Here is a 20,749-nt window from a genome sequence, read left to right as displayed (position 1 = left end):
AAACTGCACCGGTGTTTCCACTGACATGAGGGGGTAAATAATGACAAAATGTTATTTTTTGGGTGAACTAACCTCCACCAAGGAGCCTGAATCAGACTGGACTGCAGAATGAAATAATTCTGTTCATCTTGCAGAAAAACAAAATGGGTTTTTTTCGACTTTCCTACATTCAGCAGCTCCTCAGCAGGTTCCTGTAGTTTGGGACGACACACACACACATGTGTGTTACTTCTTGTGTTACTTGTGTTACTACCAATCCACTTCCACTGATAACAACACACTTTCTGTTTTTTATGAAATCCACTGATGAGGTGAATCCAGATGAAAGCCATTATCTCTTATTGATTTTCCTTATTGAATCTATACCGATCACACAGGAGGAGAAAAAAAAAAAGCAGATGAGTCAGAGGAGTTTGAAGCCTTGAGACAGTTGAGATGTGGATTGTGCAAAAGAGGCTAAAGCTCAATATCAGGCAGTGGTGGAAAGAGTACCAGAATGTCCTACTTAAGTAGAAGTACTGTTACTTTGCTGATATTTTACTTAAGTAGAAGTAAAAGTACAAGTACACAATAAAGCTACTCAATTACAGTAACATGAGTAAATGTAATTAGTTACTTTCACCCGTGGTATCAGGAAGATGTTTCTAATATTTTGTATAGATATAGTGTCATTATGAATGTTAGTGGGAAACTTCACAAGTGTGTGTCGTCCCAAACTGAACACAACTGAACGCTGCGTTCACGTCCCGTCAGAAAACACGACAGAACTTGGAAGCGTCTTCAACCCGTTATTTCTGTTTTAAAAATCAACCACAAACAAACTGCAGCAGATATTGCTTTCTTTTAGTGAGTAGATCTGATCATTTTAGTGTGAATATAAGTGATCATTTAGATTTTTATCACCTTGGACTTGCTGACCGGTGGATTCACTGCAGTGTTTGAGATGTCGGAGCTTACAAAACATTCCCACCTGTCCTACATGTGATCGCCACCAGGAGGCGACGTGAACCTTTTTTTCCCAGTCGGCAGCTTGTATTTACAGTAAATCTGACGTCAAGTGAACGCAGCATGAAACTCTGAGGTCCATTTGAACAGAGGGAATATTATACGAATATTATTGTATGGAGAAGATTATGAATATTATATGAATATTTCTGTGTGTGTCAGGGCCAAACCTCACTGGCTCAGATAAGATTTGATTAGAAAATAATTTGTAGCGTTTGTTTTCTCTTGCTGTTTGGAAGCTTTGTCTCTTTGCTTCTCATCCAGCTGTTAGAAACAGTTTGATTTAGCCAGTTAACATGAAGGGCTTCTTTCCAAAATGTTCCATATTCATAACGGAAATATCACATCACAAATTACTCAGAATAATCTTGTAATCAACAGGTTTTAAAGAGCATTAAGTAATCAACGCCCTCTATAGACACCAGGAGGAAATACAACAACATCAGCAGCAGGTGTCTGGCACAGCGTACGGTGGCCTGGAATGGACAGAAATAATGAAGTCAAAGTTTGACAATGTAGAATAAGCTAGCTAATTATAGCAGAAACGTAGTGAAGAGTTAATATATCACCATGTTAAATACTGGAATAATAAAACTTGATTTTGCCTTCGTAGCTCATTTTGGAAAGAAACTCTTCAGATAAACATTGAATAGAACAGTTAACCAAAACAATATGAACTACTTACATAGTTGTCTCTCTCTCTCTCTCTCTCTCTCTCTCTCTCTCTCTCTAAAAAATCTGCCCCACAGATGTAGAACAGAAATAAAAATCTTTCCCATTGACTTACATTGGAACTAAGATAGTTTTGGTCCCATTGACTTACAACAGTCAATTTTGCTCCATTGACTTACAATAGCACTAAGTCTGTCCCATTAACCTGCAGTGAAACTAAGAATCTGTCCCATTGATATACAGTGGAACTATAAATCTCTGCCTTTGACTTACAGTGGAATTGAAAGTGTCTTTGTCCCATTCATTTTCATCTCCCTTCCATTGCTTACAGTAGAACTAAGAATTTGTCCTATTGACTTAAAATGGAACTAAAAAATATATATATATTTTGGTTTACAGTGGAACTAAGATCATTTTTCTTCCAGTGACTCAAGGGAAGTAAGATCATTTTTGTCCCATTGACTTGCAGTAGAGTCCTCCCTGTTCCATTGACTTACAATGGAATAAATATCTTTGTCCCTTTAACTCACAGTTAAAAATCTGTTTTTAGTTCCGACTTTAACTTTCAACAGTTATGTCTGTTCCATTGACTTATAATGGAACTAAAAACCTTTTGCCATTGATTTACAGCAGAATTCTGATTCTCTTTGTTCCATTGACTTACAATGGAAGTCAGAATCTTTTCCCATTGACTACGATGGTTGTGTCTTCTTCAGGAAATCCAGCTGGTTTTTCAATATTTCTGCACTTTATAGATTCAAACCGACAGCTGGTGGCGCTAAAGGCCTTGGTGTGATGTCACAGGTGGCTTCTGGGTAATGGAGTCCATTCAGAATCACTGTTTACTCAACATGAATGTCAGTCTGACTCAAACTTAAAGCTTCTGTCAGTTTCTTCAGTACTGTATCTCCTGTCTGTCTGCTGGGGAAAATAAAGTTTTTACACCTGCAATGTGTTCACCCATAACTGTATAATGATATTTAATACCAATTTATATTTTTAGCATAACATTTTTAATAAATCTTCTTTATTTCTTTTGTAATATTTTATGAGTAACATTCAATATCAATATTTATAATATAAAATGTCATATTTTGTGATATTATTTAGAATATAATTCAAATAAGACTTTAATTATAATTGTATAATATTTCATTTATAATATTTTCATATAAATAATATAGTGAACATGGAAACAGGAGTTTGTCTTTAGTTAGAGAGCTTTCTATCTAAGAAAGAAGGTGCGGTGATTTACAACACACTGTATCCGGCCTGTACCTTCTCTCTGCCTGTCTGTCCTGTCATTCTCCACTAACCTCAAATAAAGGCAAAAAAAAAAAGTCAGCTGGAAAGGTTTTTTTTGGTGCTCCAGTTTCCAGGTCAGAGGGGGAATCGAACCTGCGACCTCAGGTCAGCAGGCGGATCTGGAGTTATACAAAATCATCCTCATTTCAAGTTTCTAAAGTACAGGCTCTAGACCCAGAGGAAGGTACCAGTGACTCGTATTTAACTATTGAGCTGCATCAATGCACATAGAGCATGAGTACATAAAAAATGTACTTTCTTACTCCGGTGTTACTAAGTCTATGGTAAGAGTCTTAGACAAAGAGCTAACAGGACTAGAATAAGTCATTTACAAGTCTGGTTAGATTATAAATGCAATTAAGCATGCTTTATTAACCTGACCCATCCACCAGATCCAGAATCAATATTAATACTACCAAAGTATCAATAGGCCTATGTATAGCCTATCCATTAAGCTTAGCAATGTAGTGGTGAGTTAGGCAATGGGTTTTGGTGTACGTTACTAGGGATGCAATTGTATTGATCTCTATTGATTTGAGTAAGCCTTTAGGAAGTTCTTACTTGTGTGAGTTACCGGGCTATGGATACAAATCCATCGATCTCCATCGATGTTATTGTGGTGAACTTGGGTTGTGTTTTCCTGTGGGGGCTGTGACAACTGATCAAAGACTAATGGGTTTCACCTGATCTGGACTGTCGCCGCCGACAGAGACTCTGTGAGCTGATCATTCTCAGCTGGACTCGATCGCTGAGACGGTGAACGGGTAAATCAGAGCCGAGCGAGCGGCGGTCGTCCTGGGGAGCGGAGCTTGATGCGTGTCGAGGGGTAATCTGCCCGACGAAGCCACTGTAGAGGGGCGGGGGCCGTTCGTAGCCGTTTAGGGCCGCCGCTGGCGAAGACAGACAGTACAGGGGGAGATGTTCCTGTGGTAGGGCTGATGATAGGGTTTACCTGCGTGGCGTGGTTTGGTTTGCTGTGATACTGAGGGTGGCTGGTTAGCTGGGGGACAGACTTGTCTGAAGGGGGTATGTCATAGCTTGGCCAGTCCTCTACTCGGTCCACGCTCCAGCTTTATGACAAAATTCGTGTAAAAAGACTTTTATTTGTGAAACAAAAAGTGACAGAATGTTCTACCCCATTAACATACAATTAACATAACAAGGACAATATACCGTTACATCTCCACATATACTGGCATAAACAGCTAACGTTATAGTTAAGTAATCCTGATTTTAAAGTTATCACCACCAACAGCAGCAGTTGAAACACTGCTTCCCTGTGGCGATGCAGTTGCTAGCTCCCGATGTTTGGAACTATCGAGGGTCTCCATGATCCGCCATTGCTGTAAAATAATTGGCCTGATGAAGTGAACGGAGGTGACGCAACTCTTTCTATCTCAGTGGCTCTGGTCTGCACTACGTACCACAGACGATGGACGATGCCAAAGTGAGATGTTTTCAACAGATTATTGAAGATGAAACTGTTAGCAGTGTCAGCACAGCAGAGCAACAGCAACAGGTAGGACGCCAAAGCAAAAGGGCAATGAAGAACTATGATATTCAAAATGAATTAATAATGTTTTCATGTAACTGGCTTATTTGTCATTTTGTGCAATGAAACCTATGAATTGTGTTATTTTACAAAAAAGAAATGAAGCCTTTGCAGACACTTCTCCTGTGTTTAGCCTATAGCATCTCTTTAAATGAATTAGCTTCTTTAATGTAGCATTAAGAATCAAGCATCACTGTATATAAACCAAATGTATTAAAAAAAGTTGCAGGAAATGGCTCATTTATTAATGTTTTTATTCTGCGGGAGGTCTTCCAGACCCCCTGCCCTGTTCAGATTTTGCATTAATAAAAGAAGAGCACTGGGACTCAAACCCAATTGAAAAAGTCCAGTTAGAGTTCTGTAAAAACATCCTCAAAGTCCATAGCAACTGCCCAGATCTTACATGCAGGACCGGTTTCCCCTCTTAATTAAAATTCAAAAGAGAACAATCACATTTTGGACCCACCCAGTAGAATCAGACTGAGATTCATACCAACACAACACATACAGTATATTCTGGCCCCTGTAGTTAGGCTGAGTTTGTTTATGGGTGTTTAAGTTGTAATTGTCATATTTCCGACGGTACTTGAAGGCACCTCGAGATCGCTAAACATCCAGAATGTGGTTTCGGTTGAAATATCCTAGAAATGAAAGAAGTATCTTGTTGGCAAGGAAACGGTGACAGTTATTCTGTAGAGCGGCGGTTAGTTAGTAGAAGCATTGTCTGTAAGTAAAATAATTCATAACCTACTTACCCTTTGATTTAGATGATATTTATATGGACGATCGTTTACGGGGTATTTACGTGTTGTCATGACAACTGTATGTTTATCGGTTCTGTGTAACCGATCTTGCTATGAGGGATATGATTTGTATATGGTAGCATATTTCAGGGTTTGTAACAATATTATACCTCACGTAAATACATGTTGTTCAGCTAGTGAGAATTAAGCTTTGTGTTCAGCATATTTATACTTATAGCTTGTTTGTTTCTTTATTTCAGTTTTACTCTGTTTCTAGTACTATATAGACGAACTGGTGCTAATAAACCAACTGTCAACACTACAGCTTCTGGAAGGAGTTTATCTATCTGTTAAGCTTAAGAAGGGGACTCTTTTGCAAGGACAGAATAGTAAAAAGACACTCTCAACAGTGATTGCAATCTCCGGGGAACAAAATAGGCAAAATGTCAGCGTCAGAACATAACAGCATTGCAACTAGGTCGGAGTGCTCACGCTCATCTAAGTCATCAAGACGTTCCAGCAAATCAGCAGCAAGCCTGGCTGCATTAGAAGCTCATGCCAAGGCTGAAGCGGCACTAGCGAGAGCATCATATGCCAAGAGAGAAATAGATGTGAAAGTGAAGAAGGTTCAGCTTAAAGTGGAGGAGACTCGCCTGGAAGCCACATTAGAGGCACTTCAGCAGGAGAAGGAGGCAGAGGCCGCATTAGCTGAGGCCAGTGTCTTTGAGTCAGCGGTGGATGTAGCCGATATGACACAGCTGTGTGGGGTAAACAACACCAAACGAGACTCATCCTGCCATTCTCTCAAGAGGACTGAGAAGTATGTGCAAGACCAGCAAACCTATGCAGGCTACCATCAGCCATCAGCCAACATGGGAGTCTCACAGTCAGACACCAAGGTCGAATCGCTTTCCCCAGCTGATCATCTCCATGACACCAGTCATAGAATGTCATGAATCTAGTAGGACCCAGTCTGATCGTGCTGACGTTGCAGGGCTAGCGAAGTTCCTAGCACGCCATGACCTCCTCACAGCTGGACTCACCAAGTTTAACGACAAGCCAGAGAACTACTGGGCTTGGAAGTCAACATTCTCCAACGCTATTGAAGGCCTCGACCTAAAGCCCAGTGAGGAACTTGACTTACTAATCAAGTGGCTTGGGCCAGAATCAGCCGAGCATGTGAGAAGAATGAGGTCCGTCCATGTCAATAATCCTGCTGCGGCCCTCAGCGTGGTCTGGCAGCGGCTAGAGGAATGCTATGGGTCTGCTGAAGCTATGGAGACAGCCCTCTTCAACAAGCTTGAACGCTTCCCAAAGATCTCCAATAAAGACCCCCAACATTTGAGAGAGCTAGGTGACCTTCTCCTCGAGTTGGAGGCAGCCAAAGCTGAAGGTTACTTACCCGGTCTGTCCTACCTGGACACTGCAAGGGGCATCAACCCTATTCTGGAGAAGCTCCCTTTCAGCATGCAGGAAAAGTGGATGACAAAGGGGACCAGGTACAAAGAGGAGCATGGTGTCAGATTCCCACCCTTCTCGTTCTTCTCCAGTTTAATCCGTGCGGAGGCAAAAATGAGGAATGACCCAAGCTTCATCACTCCCACTTCCAGTGCAGCACCACCTAAAGGAGAGACATTCTCAATGAGAACAACAAGAGCTCCTATCGCAGTGCACAAGACAGAAGTGGACAATGCCACCCAGAAAGATGACCCTAACAACCAATGCCCTATCCACAAAAAGCCGCACCCCTTGCGAAAGTGTAGAAGCTTTAGGGAGAAACCCCTAGAAGAGAGAAAAACCTTCCTCAGAGAGAACTCTATATGTTTCAGATGCGTCTCCTCAACAGCACACCAGGCAAAAAACTGTCAAGCGGCCATCCAGTGCTCAGAGTGCGAAAGCCACAAGCACATTGCAGCTCTCCATGCCGGTCCTGCCCCTTGGTCTCACAGAGATGCTGTCAGCTCCTCCACACAGCATGGCGGGGAGGAAGACGAGTCTTCCTCCTCTTCAGTTGCCACATCCACCTGTACTGAGGTCTGTGGAGACAGGCCCCCAGGGAAGTCTTGCTCCAAGATCTGTCTCGTTAACGTTTACCCAGAAGGGCATCCCGAGAAGAAGAGAAGAACATACGCCATTCTGGATGACCAAAGTAACAAGTCTTTGGCTAGGTCAGCCTTCTTCGAGATGTTCAATGTAAACAACGACGCCTCACCTTACACCCTCAAGACGTGCTCAGGTGTCTCAGAGACTGTAGGCCGACGAGCAAGAGGCTTCATTGTGGAATCAGCTGACGGAAAGACCTGTTTACCTATGCCCACGCTGATCGAGTGCCATGAGCTCCCAGACAATAGGGGCGAAATCCCTACACCAGATGTTACAAGGTACCACCCTCACCTCAAGTTCTTAGTCAACAAAATACCTCCTCTGAACCCCCAGGCTGAGATCCTTCTACTACTAGGAAGAGACATCATCCAGGTGCACAAGGCGTTAGAGCAGCGCAACGGACCCCCACACACTCCTTTCGCACAACGTCTCGCCCTCGGCTGGGTGATAGTGGGAGATGTCTGTCTCGGAGGGGCACACAAGCCTTCACCAGTTAACGCCTTCAAGACAAATATTCTAGAGAACGGACGCCCCAGCTTCATGAGTCCTTGTCTCAGCAGCTTCCATGTGAAGGAGAACTTCAGCCACACCTGTCAGCCTCAAAGTTCCTGCACCCTGTCCCTGAAGCGGAGATATACACCGGCCGATGTGACAAGCCTCATGGGCGAATCTGTCTTCCGCTACACTAAGGACGACAACAAACCAGCTCCCTCAATGGACGATCTCACCTTCCTGAAGACGATGGATAAAGAGTTCCATCAGGATGCATCAAACAGCTGGGTTGCTCCGCTCCCTTTCCGTAGCCCACGGCAACGTCTCCCTAACAACCGCGGACAGGCCAGCAATCGCCTCGCCTCACTCACACGCATGCTCAAGAAACGTCCAGAGATGAAAGACCACTTTATTGAGTTCATGTGCAAAATCTTCGAGAACAGGCATGCTGAAATCGCTCCACCTCTGCAAGCAGAAGAAGAGTGCTGGTATCTTCCGATCTTTGGGGTGTACCATCCACAAAAACCCGGACAAATACGAGTAGTGTTCGACTCCAGCGCCCAGCCCCATGGGGTATCTCTAAATGACGTCCTGCTTACTGGTCCCAACATGAACAATAGCCTGCTTGGAGTACTGCTGCAGTTCAGAAAGGAACCAGTGGCTGTGACAGCAGATGTGCAGCAGATGTTCCATTGTTTCGTGGTTCGTGAAGACCATCGGAACTACCTGAGGTTCCTATGGTACCGCAACAACGACCTGGACGATGAAGTTTTGGAGTACAGAATGCGGGTCCACGTTTTTGGTAATAGCCCATCCCCAGCAGTGGCCATGTATGGCCTCAGAAGAGCCGCCTTAGGGGGCGAAGGGGATTATGGAGCAGATGCAAGGCATTTTGTCAAGAGGAACTTTTACATTGACGACGGTCTCATATCCCTCCCCACAGAGAAAGAAGCCATCACTCTTCTCCACAACACTCAGAAGATGTTGGCCCTCTCCAACTTACGCCTGCACAAGATCGCTTCTAACAAGGCAGAGGTAATGGGAGCATTTCCTCCAGATGACCTGGCTAAAGGGCTGAAAGACCTGGATCTGAGTGTCGACTTCCCTCCCATGCAAAGAAGTCTAGGGGTGAGCTGGGACGTCGCAGAGGATGTCTTCACATTTCAGGTGTCTTCAGCAGAGAAACCTTACACTGGACGTGGAGTCTTGTTGCCGATCAATAGCCTGTTCGACTCTCTTGGATTTGCCGCCCCAGTAAGCATTCAAGGAAGGTCTCTACTCAGAGAGCTTGCCATGGAGGATCGCGACTGGGATGCCCCTCTCCCAGAAGAGAAGTTCCAAGAATGGAAGCTGTGGAGAGACTCACTGAAGGAGCTTGAGCAAGTCAAGATCTCTCGCACGTACACCTCCACTTCTCTCGGCCGAGCACATAAGAAAGAGATGTGTGTCTTCTGGGACGCATCCTTAAACGCCATAGCAGCCGTAGCTTACCTGAAGACAACCGACGCCAGTGGGAACATAGATGTTGGCTTCATCTTCGGTAAGGCTAAGCTCGCGCCACGTCCTGAGATCACCGTCCCAAGACTCGAGCTGTGCGCCGCCGTTCTAGCTGTGGAAATAGCAGAGGCAATCGTCGATGAGATTGACATCCAACTTGATGTTGTCACATTCTACTCAGATAGTAAAGTAGTTCTAGGTTACATTCACAACAACTCCAGATGTTTCTACGTGTATGTGAACAACAGGGTACAACGTATCAGGATCAGGATCTACCAGCCCAGAGCAGTGGAAGCATGTCCCTACTAACCAGAACCCTGCCGATCATGCCTCAAGATCAGTCCCAGCAGGCAGCCTGACTCATAGCACATGGTTGACAGGACCAGCTTTCTTGTTCAGGTCAGCAGAACCAGAAACCCTTCATGCACCTTTCGACTTGGTCTATCCCGGAACTGACTACGAGATCCGCCCCGAAGTTGCTTGCCACACCACAAACGTCTTAAGCAGCAAGTTAGACCCTAAGAGGTTTGAGAGGTTCTCGAGTTGGAAAGCACTGACACACGCAACAGCAAGACTTGTGCATGTAGCTCACTCCTTCAAGGCAGGCAGCAGCTGCAAGGGATGGCACATCTGCAACAAACCCTGCTCCGCCGAAGACCTGGATCAAGGCAAGAACATCATAATCTGCAGCGTGCAACACGAAGCCTTTCAAGAGGAATTGGAATGCATCAAAGAAGGTAAAGCCATTCCTAAACAGAGCCCACTCTTCAGTCTGTCCCCCTACATCGATGATTCAGGCCTACTAAGGATTGGAGGGCGGCTGTCCCAAGCAAGCCTAGGCAAAGATGAAATCAACCCTCTCATCCTCCTTGGACAGAGCCATATCGCGACTCTACTCATCCGTCACCACCATGAGCAGGTCCACCATCAAGGACGCCACTTCACTGAAGGTCTCTTGAGAGCAGCTGGTCTGTGGATCATCGGTGGAAAATGGCGTGTCAGCAGCATACTCCATCAATGTGTCACCTGCCAAAGACTACGTGGGAGGATAGAAACTCAGAAGATGTCGGACTTACCTGTGGACCGCCTCAGCACTGACCCTCCCTTCTCTTTCGTGGGGTTGGATGTATTTTGACCATGGATGGTTACAGCACGTCGCACCAGAGGTGGACTAGCAAGCAGTAAGCGCTGGGCCGTGCTCTTCACGTGTATGAGCACCAGGGCCATACACATCGAAGTCATTGAGTCAATAGATTCCTCAAGCTTCATAAATGCCCTGCGACGGTTCTTCTCCATCAGGGGACCAGCTAAACGAATCAGGTCTGACTGTGGAACAAACTTTATCGGGGCCTGCAGAGAGCTGAAGATGGAGGTCGTTCAGAGTGACACGGAGGTCCAAAGGTACCTGAGCGACAAAGGGTGTACTTGGATCTTCAACCCGCACTCGTCTCATATGGGAGGCAGCTGGGAGAGAATGATTGGCATCACGAGGCAGATCCTGGATTCCATGCTGCTGAAGGTGAGTCAATCCAACCTTACTCACAAAGTCCTGACTACATTCATGGCAGAAGTCTCAGCCATCGTGAATGCTCGTCCATTGGTTCCTGTGTCTACAGACCCAGACTTCCCCCTCATCTTGACGCCAGCGACACTCCTCACCCAAAAGGTTGCTGTAGTTCCTCCTCCCCAAGGTGAATTCAATGATAAAGACCTCTTCAGACGGCAGTGGAGACAAGTCCAAAGCCTTGCAAACACCTTCTGGCACCGCTGGAAGAGAGAGTATCTTCCGACCTTGCAGAGCCGTAGGAAGTGGCAGGAAGAGAAGCCCAACCTTCAGGAAGGAGACATTGTGGTGCTAAGAGACAGTCAAGTGAAAAGGAATGACTGGCCCATGGGCATCGTCGTGAAGACCTTTCCTGGCAGAGATGGTAAAGTCAGAAAGGTTGAAGTCAAGACAGCAAGAGAGGGGTTGTTCAAGACCTTTCTGCGACCAGTTTCAGAACCTGTCCTACTCCTCTCTCAAGAGACTGACAAGTAATTTTAAGTTTAATGTTAATGATGGTATTCTTACAGATACCAGACGGGGAGTATTCTGGCCCCTGTAGTTAGGCTGAGTTTGTTTATGGGTGTTTAAGTTGTAATTGTCATATTTCCGACGGTACTTGAAGGCACCTCGAGATCGCTAAACATCCAGAATGTGGTTTCGGTTGAAATATCCTACAAATGAAAGAAGTATCTTGTTGGCAAGGAAACGGTGACAGTTATTCTGTAGAGCGGTGGACTTCTTCCCTCTTGCAGTTAGTTTGTAGAAGCATTGTCTGTAAGTAAAATAATTCATAACCTACTTACCCATTGATTTAGATGATATTTATATGGACGATCGTATACGGGGTATTTACGTGTTGTCATGACAACTGTATGTTTATCGGTTCTGTGTAACCGATCTTGCTATGAGGGATATGATTTGTATATGGTAGCATATTTCAGGGTTTGTAACAATATTATACCTCACATAAATACATGTTGTTCAGCTAGTGAGAATTAAGCTTTGTGTTCAGCATATTTATACTTGTAGCTTGTTTGTTTCTTTGTTTCAGTTTTACTCTGTTTCTAGTACTGTATAGACGAACTGGTGCTAATAAACCAACTGTCAACACTACAGCTGCTGGAAGGAGTTTATCTATCTGTTAAGCTTAAGAAGGGGACTCTTTTGCGAGGACAGAATACAGTATGTTACAGGTACCAGGTGTCCGTACCGCTGTAACAGTTAGAAACTGAAAAACAAAAGGAAAGGATGAGACAGGGAGACGTTGGCTTCTCTGAATCCTCTGCAACTATCTTTATTTAAGTTGTCCCAGCATGTGCATAAAACAGTTCTCTCTTTGTAATCATTTTATTTTTTGCATGTAGAAAAATACAAAATTATAAAATTATAAAAAAATAAAATACATGAATCTGTCAAATCATTATCCATATCTCTCATTTTAACCTATTTCCTGTCTTAAAGCTTGAACTCTACCTCTGTTGCATTTTCAGTTTGTCACCCAAATCAAATCCCCTTTTATTTTGGGTCGGTTCAGTGCACTGCACTCTCATTTGTTACAATACAGTTTGATTTAGCTGTCTCTCCAGAAGACTAGCACAACTAAGACATTTTTGCATTTGCACTTAAGTAAGGAAAGAAAAAAACAAGGAAGAACAAAGCATAGCCAAAATAGATATATCTTGTTTGTCCACATAATAGTGGTTGTCACACATACATTGAACAGCAAAAAATCCCAAAATAACAACATACAAATCCTTCCCAAAACACACTTAAAACAGACAAAATGAATAAAGTAATATATTTTGAGTCATGGAAATACAAAATACAGTCAGTACATAAACTAGAATGCTGCAGATCACTGCAAAGAGAATTTCAATTGGCTCCATACTTAAGAGAAATAATAAAAAAAAAACATCCAAAGACAAATTTGAGCTAAATATAGACTCAGTGATCACAAACTGTCTATTGAAACTGGGCTCCATAAGAAACAATGGTTAGACAGAAGAAAAAGAGTCTGTGTCCAGTGTGGAACAGGAGAAGTTGAGACAGAAAATCACTTTCTCATCAACTGCCCAAAATACAAAGAAATTAGAGAAGAATTCTTCCCCAAATTCACCCAGAAAATCCCAAACTTCCACAACTTTCCAAATGACAGACAGCAAGATCTGCTTCAGTGTCAGACCAGTTTGACTTGTACACTGCATAGAACTGTAATGAGCATTTCATCACCTGTGTTACATCTTTACATGAGTTATGTGAATATGTTATATTTGTCGATTTGTCCAGAGTCTCTGTGTGTGTGTGTTCTGTGCATGTGAGTGTTTCTGTGTGTGTGTGTGTTGTTTCTGCATGTCTGCGCATGTTTGTATCTGTGTGTGTGTGACAGAGTGTCTTTGTGCATGTGTATCTGCTTGTCTGTGTGTTGTGTAAAAGTAAGTGTGTGTGTGTGTGTGTGTGTGATCCTGTACAGAGTGAACTATCATCTCAGCAGCTGTCTTTAGTCAGCAGTGTGAGTGTTTCTCTCTCCCTCCTCTATCTGACAAGAGACACTGAGGAACCAAACATAAACCCAAACCCAAACCCAAACCCAAACCCAAACCCAAACCTAAACCCAGGATAGAGTGGTTCAGTGAATGTGGAGTGGAAGGTGTGGATGTGGATCAGTGTGTCAGAGGAAACTGTGTAGAAGGACAGAGAGCCAGCAGACCAGTCCAGATACACTGCTACTCTGTTAGAGACAGAGGAGGAGGAACGTATGACTGTTTCTCTGTTATTGTGCCAGGCAGAGTAACGATCATCAGAGCACTCCAGACTCCAGGACTTTTCATTCCCTCCAAGCCAACAATCATCACCGTTTCCTCTCCTACTGATTCCTCTGTAAGTCACTCCTATATGAACCGCTCCTTTCCACTCGACCTCCCAGTAACAGCGACCAGTCAGACCATTTCTACACAGCAGCTGATGCCAGTAGTCAAATCTCTCTGGGTGATCAGGATATGGCTGCTTCTCTCTCACATCTGTCACCTTTCTGTTGTCTTCAGACAGGAAGAGCTTTCTGTGTGCTGTGTTTGGGTCCAGTGTGAGTTCACAGGCATCTGATGAGAGAACAAGACTCAATACATCAGCAACTTTATAATCTAACAGACCTGTTGAGTTTGACAATTAATATTTTAATGCAGTTTCATGATGGCACATGATGTCAGCCATCATAATGAATGGATGTCACATACTGTGGTGTAGATGGGCTTTCCATCTCAACTGATGAATGTGTGTTGCTTTGTTTTCATGAATCAAACTAAATACACACTTACACTTCCTCACACCTGGTTTCAACCACTGCACTCCACCATGGTCCACACTGGGGAATAAACAAAGTCAGATTCTCTTTAATGATGGAAACATTAATAACCTTCCATATGAAGGATTTTCCACACAGCATCAGTCATAACTGCTGTTAAACATTACACAGTATTCCTGAGCTTCTCAGTGTGACAGAGAAAATGTGTGTGACTCTCAGCCTTCTAGCAGACGTTGCCTCTCCAGACCTGAGAGAGTCCAGTCTCCAGTGTGGATCCTCCAGTCCAGCAGAGAGCAGCTTCACTCCTGAGGCTCCTGGATGATTGTAGCTCAGGTCCAGCTCTCTCAGATGGGAGGGGTTGGAGCTCAGAGCTGAGGCCAGAGAAGCACAGCCTTCCTCTGTGAGCAGACAGCCTGACAGCCTGCACACACACACACACACACACACACACACACACACACACACACACACACACACACACACAACAAACAGTTACATATTGTTGCATTTTCTTCCAATGATAAAACGATAAAAGAATATTGATAATTATCTTGTAAACTAGGTTACATTTTCCTCGATTTCCTCAATAACTTTCTATAACGACCACAGCAGAGTCTCTTAAAGTTATTTTCAACCTGGGCTTTATTTTCCTACTTTTTTGCCATCATGACGATTGATTGTGTTCAAAATGTCTTCACTTCCTTCACTGTAGAGCTTTATGTATCTTCAGTTAGCTGGGAGCGCTGCTGTCCAATACACACACACAGCAAACACACTCTCCAACAGTTAAACCCAAAAAGTAATTTCAACACAATAACTCTCACACTGCAGTTACACGTCTTTAGATAGTTGTGACTGAATAATTATCAGTTATAACAGTCTGTTTGATAGTTTTTTAGCGTTGCTCACACACTTTTCTACTGCATTCAGGTCATATTGGAAGAAGCAGAGGAACAGGCTTTCATTGCTGTTTCATTATTCTTATTTAAAGATTATATAAGGTTATAGTGTTGAAAAATAAGACTAAAATAGGATATCACACCCGTTCGTTGTCTGTTTCATAAATTTTTTTTAGTTATATTCTGGCAATAAAGAAGCATTTTAAATGAAAGTTGACTGATCTATTCAACTTTTATTCAGGAGCAAAATTAACCTTTTAACCTTGACAGCAATAGTGAATTTACATATATTGTAATAAAACTCGATATTGCCTATAAAGTTCTAACATTTTCAGCCATATCACCCAGCACTAATAGTTTATTTATAGTTTATTCTTGAGGATTGCTTTACGTACAGAGTTACATGTTGGATTTTCTCATTCTTACACTTCCCTGAAATGAATTATGATAATGCAAAAACTGTAATTATCAACAATAATTGTCAACAACAAATATTAACAGTTGACCCAAAGATCGGGTTTGTGTTTTCATTTCAGTTCTCGACTCAATCAGAATCTGACATGTTCTTTACTTTAGGTTTCACCAACAGAGGCAGTAAGGAGAGGAAATAATGAAATATTCTCACAGAGGCTAGAAAGTAGAGCTGAATGTTGGTTTCTCTGCTGGATTCAAAAATCACATGAACAGGAAAATCCTGCAGAGGTCAGGTATTTTCACTGACATTAATGTGCATGTAAAGCAGAATTTAAATGGTCTGTTGAACAGTAACAGTGATCCTGACCTGAGAGTCTCCAGTCTACAGTGTGGACTCTCCAGTCCAGCAGAGAGCAGCTTCAGTCCTGAATCCTGCAGCTCGTTGTTACTCAGGTCCAGCTCTCTCAGACTAGAGGACTGGGAGCTGAGAACTGAGGCCAGAGCTTCACAGCTTCTCTCTGACAGCTGACAGACACTCAGCCTTAATGGACAAGAAAATATATGGAAATGTTATTCTCTTTATTTAATGACATTTAACATCTAAACCAGAGTTTCCAGTGTGCTTTGCACGGTGCTGTAGCTCACTGAGCCGAGTGTAGCATGAACAATGCCAGAGATGCTGGTTTGATTTCCACTGCAGTCCCCCATGCTAACAATGAACATATGCTTTGTTATGCTTTACAATTAGCCATAAAAAAGAAAATAAAGTGGATATAAATTAGGCAACACTTTAAAAAGAACTGGTTTAGAAGTGTTTTTTATATAATAATAATATAAAATATAAACATGATAAACAAGATTAAGAAGTGAGAAAAGACAGAGTCAATAAAAGTGTGTTTTACAAAGTGTTTTAAAAGATGAAACTGAATCAGCCTAAGTCCCTCAGGAAGGCTTTCCATAGTCTTGATGGCAAAAGTGAAATCAGCTTTAGTGTTGAGTCTAGACTGAGGGAAAGTCAGAAGGACCTGAAGATCTCAGCTTGCTCTCCGGCTCATAGGGAACTAAGAGGTCCACAATGTAGTTTGGGGCCAAAAGTACTTCAAATGTGTTCAGTGACATTTTAATATTAATTCTATATATAACTGGTGGAGAGATGTTAAATTTGGGGTTATGGTGATCTTACCTCAGAACTGGTTAAAATCCCAGCTGCTCTATTCTGAACAAGCTGGAGATGTGACAGTGAAATATGGCTGAGACAGGAATAGAGAAGTGCAGTAATCTAATGACAAGATATCAAAGCATGGATGATCTTCTCTCAATCATTTAAGTTCATTGCTGTGTGTATGAAGCTGGATCAGAATAAAACTCTGAAATCCTGATGTAGCTTTCAGGGTCAACCTTTGTAGATTCAGGAATCCTGACCTGAGAGAAACTGTTTTGAGAACATGGACCTTAGTTTGGAGAAATGTGTCACATCAACTGAGGAAAACAGTAAATTGATCTGACCTGAGAGTCTCCAGTCTACAGTGTGGACTCTCCAGTCCAGCAGAGAGCAGCTTCAGTCCTGAATCCTGCAGGTTGTTGTTACTCAGGTCCAGCTCTCTCAGACTAGAGGACTGGGAGCTGAGAACTGAGGCCAGAGCTTCACAGCTTCTCTCTGACAGCTGACAGTCACTCAGCCTGAAGGAGAATTAGTGATGAAGATAAACAGGAACTTTGAAAATTATTTTTTCTCTCCTGTATAAAAGATCACATCATATATTGAATCTATTCAGGTTTCTATGCACTTACACAGATTTATTGGAGGCTTTGACCACTGGCAGCAGCCTCAGAAGAGCCTCCTCTGAAGCAGAGTATTTCTTCAGGTCAAACACGTCCAGCTCTTCTTCTGATGACAGTAAGATGAAGACCAGAGCCGACCACTGAGCAGGGGAGAGTCTGGCTCTGGAGAGACTTCCTGATCTCAGGTGCTGTTGGATCTCCTCCACTAGAGAACGGTCATTCAGCTCATTCAGACAGTGGAACAGATTGATGCTTCTCTCTGGAGACGGATTCTTCTTGATCTTCTTCTTGATGTACTGGACTGTTTCCTGATTGGTCTGTGAGCTACTTCCTGTCTGTGTCAGCAGGCCTCGTAGGAGAGTCTGATTGGTCTGCAGTGAAAGACCCAGGAGGAAGCGGAGGAACAAGTCCAGGTGTCCATTTGGACTCTGTAAGGCCGCGTCCACAGCACTCTGGTAGAGGTGTTTTAATTTAGATTTGTCTCTTAGTTTAGTTGGTGCTGAGGTTGATTGTGGTTCTGACAGCAGATTGACACCAGAGTCGATGAATGAGACGATGACATGAACAGCAGCCAGAAACTCCTGAATGCTCAGATGGACAAAGCAGAAGACCTGGTCCTGGTACAGCCCACGCTCCTCTTTAAAGATCTGTGTGAACACTCCTGAGTACACTGAGGCTGCTCTGATATCAATGCCACACTCTGTCAGGTCGGCTTCATAGAAGATCAGGTTGCCTTTCTCCAGCTGCTCAAAAGCCAGTTTTCCCAGAGAGAGAATCATCTTCCTGCTCTTTTTATTCCAGTGTGGATCTGTCTCAGCTCTCCCATGATACTTGAGATTTCCTTGTTTGGACTGAACCACCAGGAAGTGGATGTACATCTCAGTCAGGGTCTTGGGCAGGTCTCCTCTCTCCCTGGTTTTCAACACATGGTCCAGAACTGTAGCAGTGATCCAGCAGAAGACTGGGATGTGGCACATGATGTGGAGGCTTCGTGAAGTCTTGATGTGGGAGATGATTCTGCAGGCCTGCTGCTCATCTCTGAATCTCTTCCTGAAGTACTCCTCCTTCTGTGGGTCAGTGAAGCCTCTCACCTCTGTCACCATGTCAACGCACTCAGGAGGGATCTGATTGGCCGCTGCAGGTCGTGTGGTTATCCAGAGGTGAGCAGAGGGAAGCAGTTTCCCCTTGATGAGGTTTGTCAGCAGCACGTCCACTGAGGTCGACTCTGTAACATCAGTCAGGATCTCGTTGTTCTGGAAGTCTAGAGGAAGTCGACACTCATCCAGACCGTCAAAGATGAACACAACCTGGAACTTGTCAAACCTGCAGATTCCTGCTTCTTTGGTCTCAGTAAAGAAGTGATGAAGAAGTTTCACAAAGCTGTACTTTTTCCCTTTCAGCAGATTCAGCTCTCGGAAAGTGAACAGAAATGTGAACTGTATATCCTGGTTGGCTTTGTCTTCAGCCCAGTCCAGAGTGAACTTCTGTGTTAAGACTGTTTTCCCAATGCCAGCCACTCCCTTTGTCATCAATGTTCTGGTTGGTTTCTCTCTTCCAGGTAAGGGTTTAAAGATGTCTTCACATTTGATTGTTGTTTCTGGTCTCACTGGTTTCCTGGATGCTGCTTCAATCTGTCTGACCTCATGTTCATCATTGACCTCTCCACTCTCTCCCTCTGTGATGTAAAGCTCTGTGTAGATCTGATTCAGAAGTGTTGGGTTTCCTGCTTTAACAATCCCCTCAAACACACACTGACACTTCTCCTTCAGACTGGATTTGAGTTCACGTTGGCAGATGGCAGCAAGAGTTTCTGAATGAACAAAGAACAAATAACGTCAGTGAGTGGATGTTTCAGTAAACATGAGAAATGTGAACATTTCTTGGTAATGTATATATATCTCCACTCCATGGCATCTATTCAGCTCATCACCGGTGAGTGGACAAACAGGTGACTAGGGATGGGACTATATATCAAAATTCAATATATTGAATTGATATATAACATGAAAATGTGACAATATCTATCATGGGGCAAAAAAATGAATTGTGAAATTAGCTACATTTTATTCTGCTGTAGTAATCATAAATGATTCGGCTTGACCATCACAACTTTTACAAGCTGTCCATTGAAATTATATTATTTGCAGTTGTAATGACATTTTTAAATTGTTGTTTACATTCTAGCAGCCAATGGCATCGCTAGAAAGATTTGTGGCTCAGAAATATACATAAATCTGCACAGTCAGACTTTGTTATCATTGACCTTTTATTTATTATATTGTGTCATGGTTGTATTGAATCGTGAACTCCATATCACGTATCGAATCGTATCGTGAGATAAGCAGATCGTCCCATCACTAGTCCTGACTGTGTGCAGCTCAATATGAATGTGTGTATTACACTCACATTAACAAATTAATAATTTTACCAGATTATCCACAGGGATTGTGCTCATTTACCTTTCAACCTGAATTGAATAGATATCATTTGGCAAATGTTTAGATTCACAGCAGAGTTTTGAAATACTTCCCATTTTCCACCATCTCCCCTCTCCATCATGTTAAACCTGTTAAAAGCCTCTTACTGCTCTGCAGAGAGTCAGCCAGCTCCTCCTGCTTCATTCTCCTCAGGAACTGCAGTGTGATCTTCAGAAAAGCCTTTCTGCTCCTCCTCTGCTCTTCCTCCTCACCGTCCACCTCCTCATCCTCCCTCTGCCTCTCTAAGCATTCTGGGTAATCTGGTCTCAGAACCCTCTGGAACCTTTTCAGCTCGTTCTTCATAAAGGTGAAGATGTTCTCCTCAAGCAGCTGGAACAGAATAATATATGAATTAAACTTTCTTACTAAAATTGTTGAACACAACATCAGATCCATCATAGACTGAAAGCCCGCTGGTCTAAAGAGTGCAGCATGGAGACTGAATGTTTGTTTTGCATTTCACTTGTTGGTGAAGTAAAAGGTGTTGTTGTACATTTACACACCATAAATATGGAGTCCAGATCTGTTTGATGCTCCTGGGCAGACTGACCACTGGGAACCTCTGACCTCTCCTGGTGGAGTCTGTGGAAAAAACAAAACATGAGACATTAGGTCATAGGTCATATTAGGTCATATTATGGCCTACACACACACACAGGTTCTACAGTTATGGACACATGAAGGAATAGTTCACCCACAAATGAAAATGTGTCATTATCTCCTCACCCTCATGTCAGTTGAGACACTGGTGAAGTTTGTATGTCAATATAACACACAGTGAGCTAGCTGGTGCAGCTTCGTAGCAGCCTTCTCCAAAACAACTGGAGTGAATGGAGACCGTTTCTTTACACTTCCAAAAAGGTTAAAAAAAAATAAAAAAAGACATAAAATGACTCCAGAGCAATCCAAGTGTTCTGAAGCTAAATGATTGCACTGTGGGTCCAAAAGTCCAATATTCACCTCA

At 43.1% G+C, this 20,749-nt stretch overlaps 1 protein-coding gene and 1 long non-coding RNA gene across 2 annotated transcripts in view; one reads left to right on the top strand and one right to left on the bottom strand.

The window, feature by feature from the left end:
• LOC144542372 (uncharacterized) overlaps positions 1-20,749 on the top strand; it is a 221,900-nt gene that overhangs the window by 100,189 nt on the left and 100,962 nt on the right. The window lies entirely within an intron of this gene.
• LOC144542369 (uncharacterized) overlaps positions 12,209-20,749 on the bottom strand; it is a 96,556-nt gene continuing 88,015 nt past the window's right edge. The window contains exons 12-19 of the mRNA XM_078288869.1: positions 20,289-20,367; positions 19,893-20,115; positions 17,318-19,118; positions 17,033-17,206; positions 15,894-16,067; positions 14,461-14,634; positions 14,227-14,273; positions 12,209-14,010 (exon numbers count right to left, since the gene is read on the bottom strand). Coding sequence (XP_078144995.1) covers positions 13,448-14,010; positions 14,227-14,273; positions 14,461-14,634; positions 15,894-16,067; positions 17,033-17,206; positions 17,318-19,118; positions 19,893-20,115; positions 20,289-20,367 — 3,235 coding nt within the window. The 3' untranslated portion in view covers positions 12,209-13,447. The remainder of the gene's footprint in view (positions 14,011-14,226; positions 14,274-14,460; positions 14,635-15,893; positions 16,068-17,032; positions 17,207-17,317; positions 19,119-19,892; positions 20,116-20,288; positions 20,368-20,749) is intronic.

The sequence above is a fragment of the Centroberyx gerrardi genome, chromosome 15, assembly GCF_048128805.1.
Source record: "Centroberyx gerrardi isolate f3 chromosome 15, fCenGer3.hap1.cur.20231027, whole genome shotgun sequence".
NCBI classification, from domain to species: domain Eukaryota; kingdom Metazoa; phylum Chordata; class Actinopteri; order Beryciformes; family Berycidae; genus Centroberyx; species Centroberyx gerrardi.
Note: the sequence above shows the minus strand (reverse complement) of the source record. Positions and strands in the feature narration are given on the sequence as shown.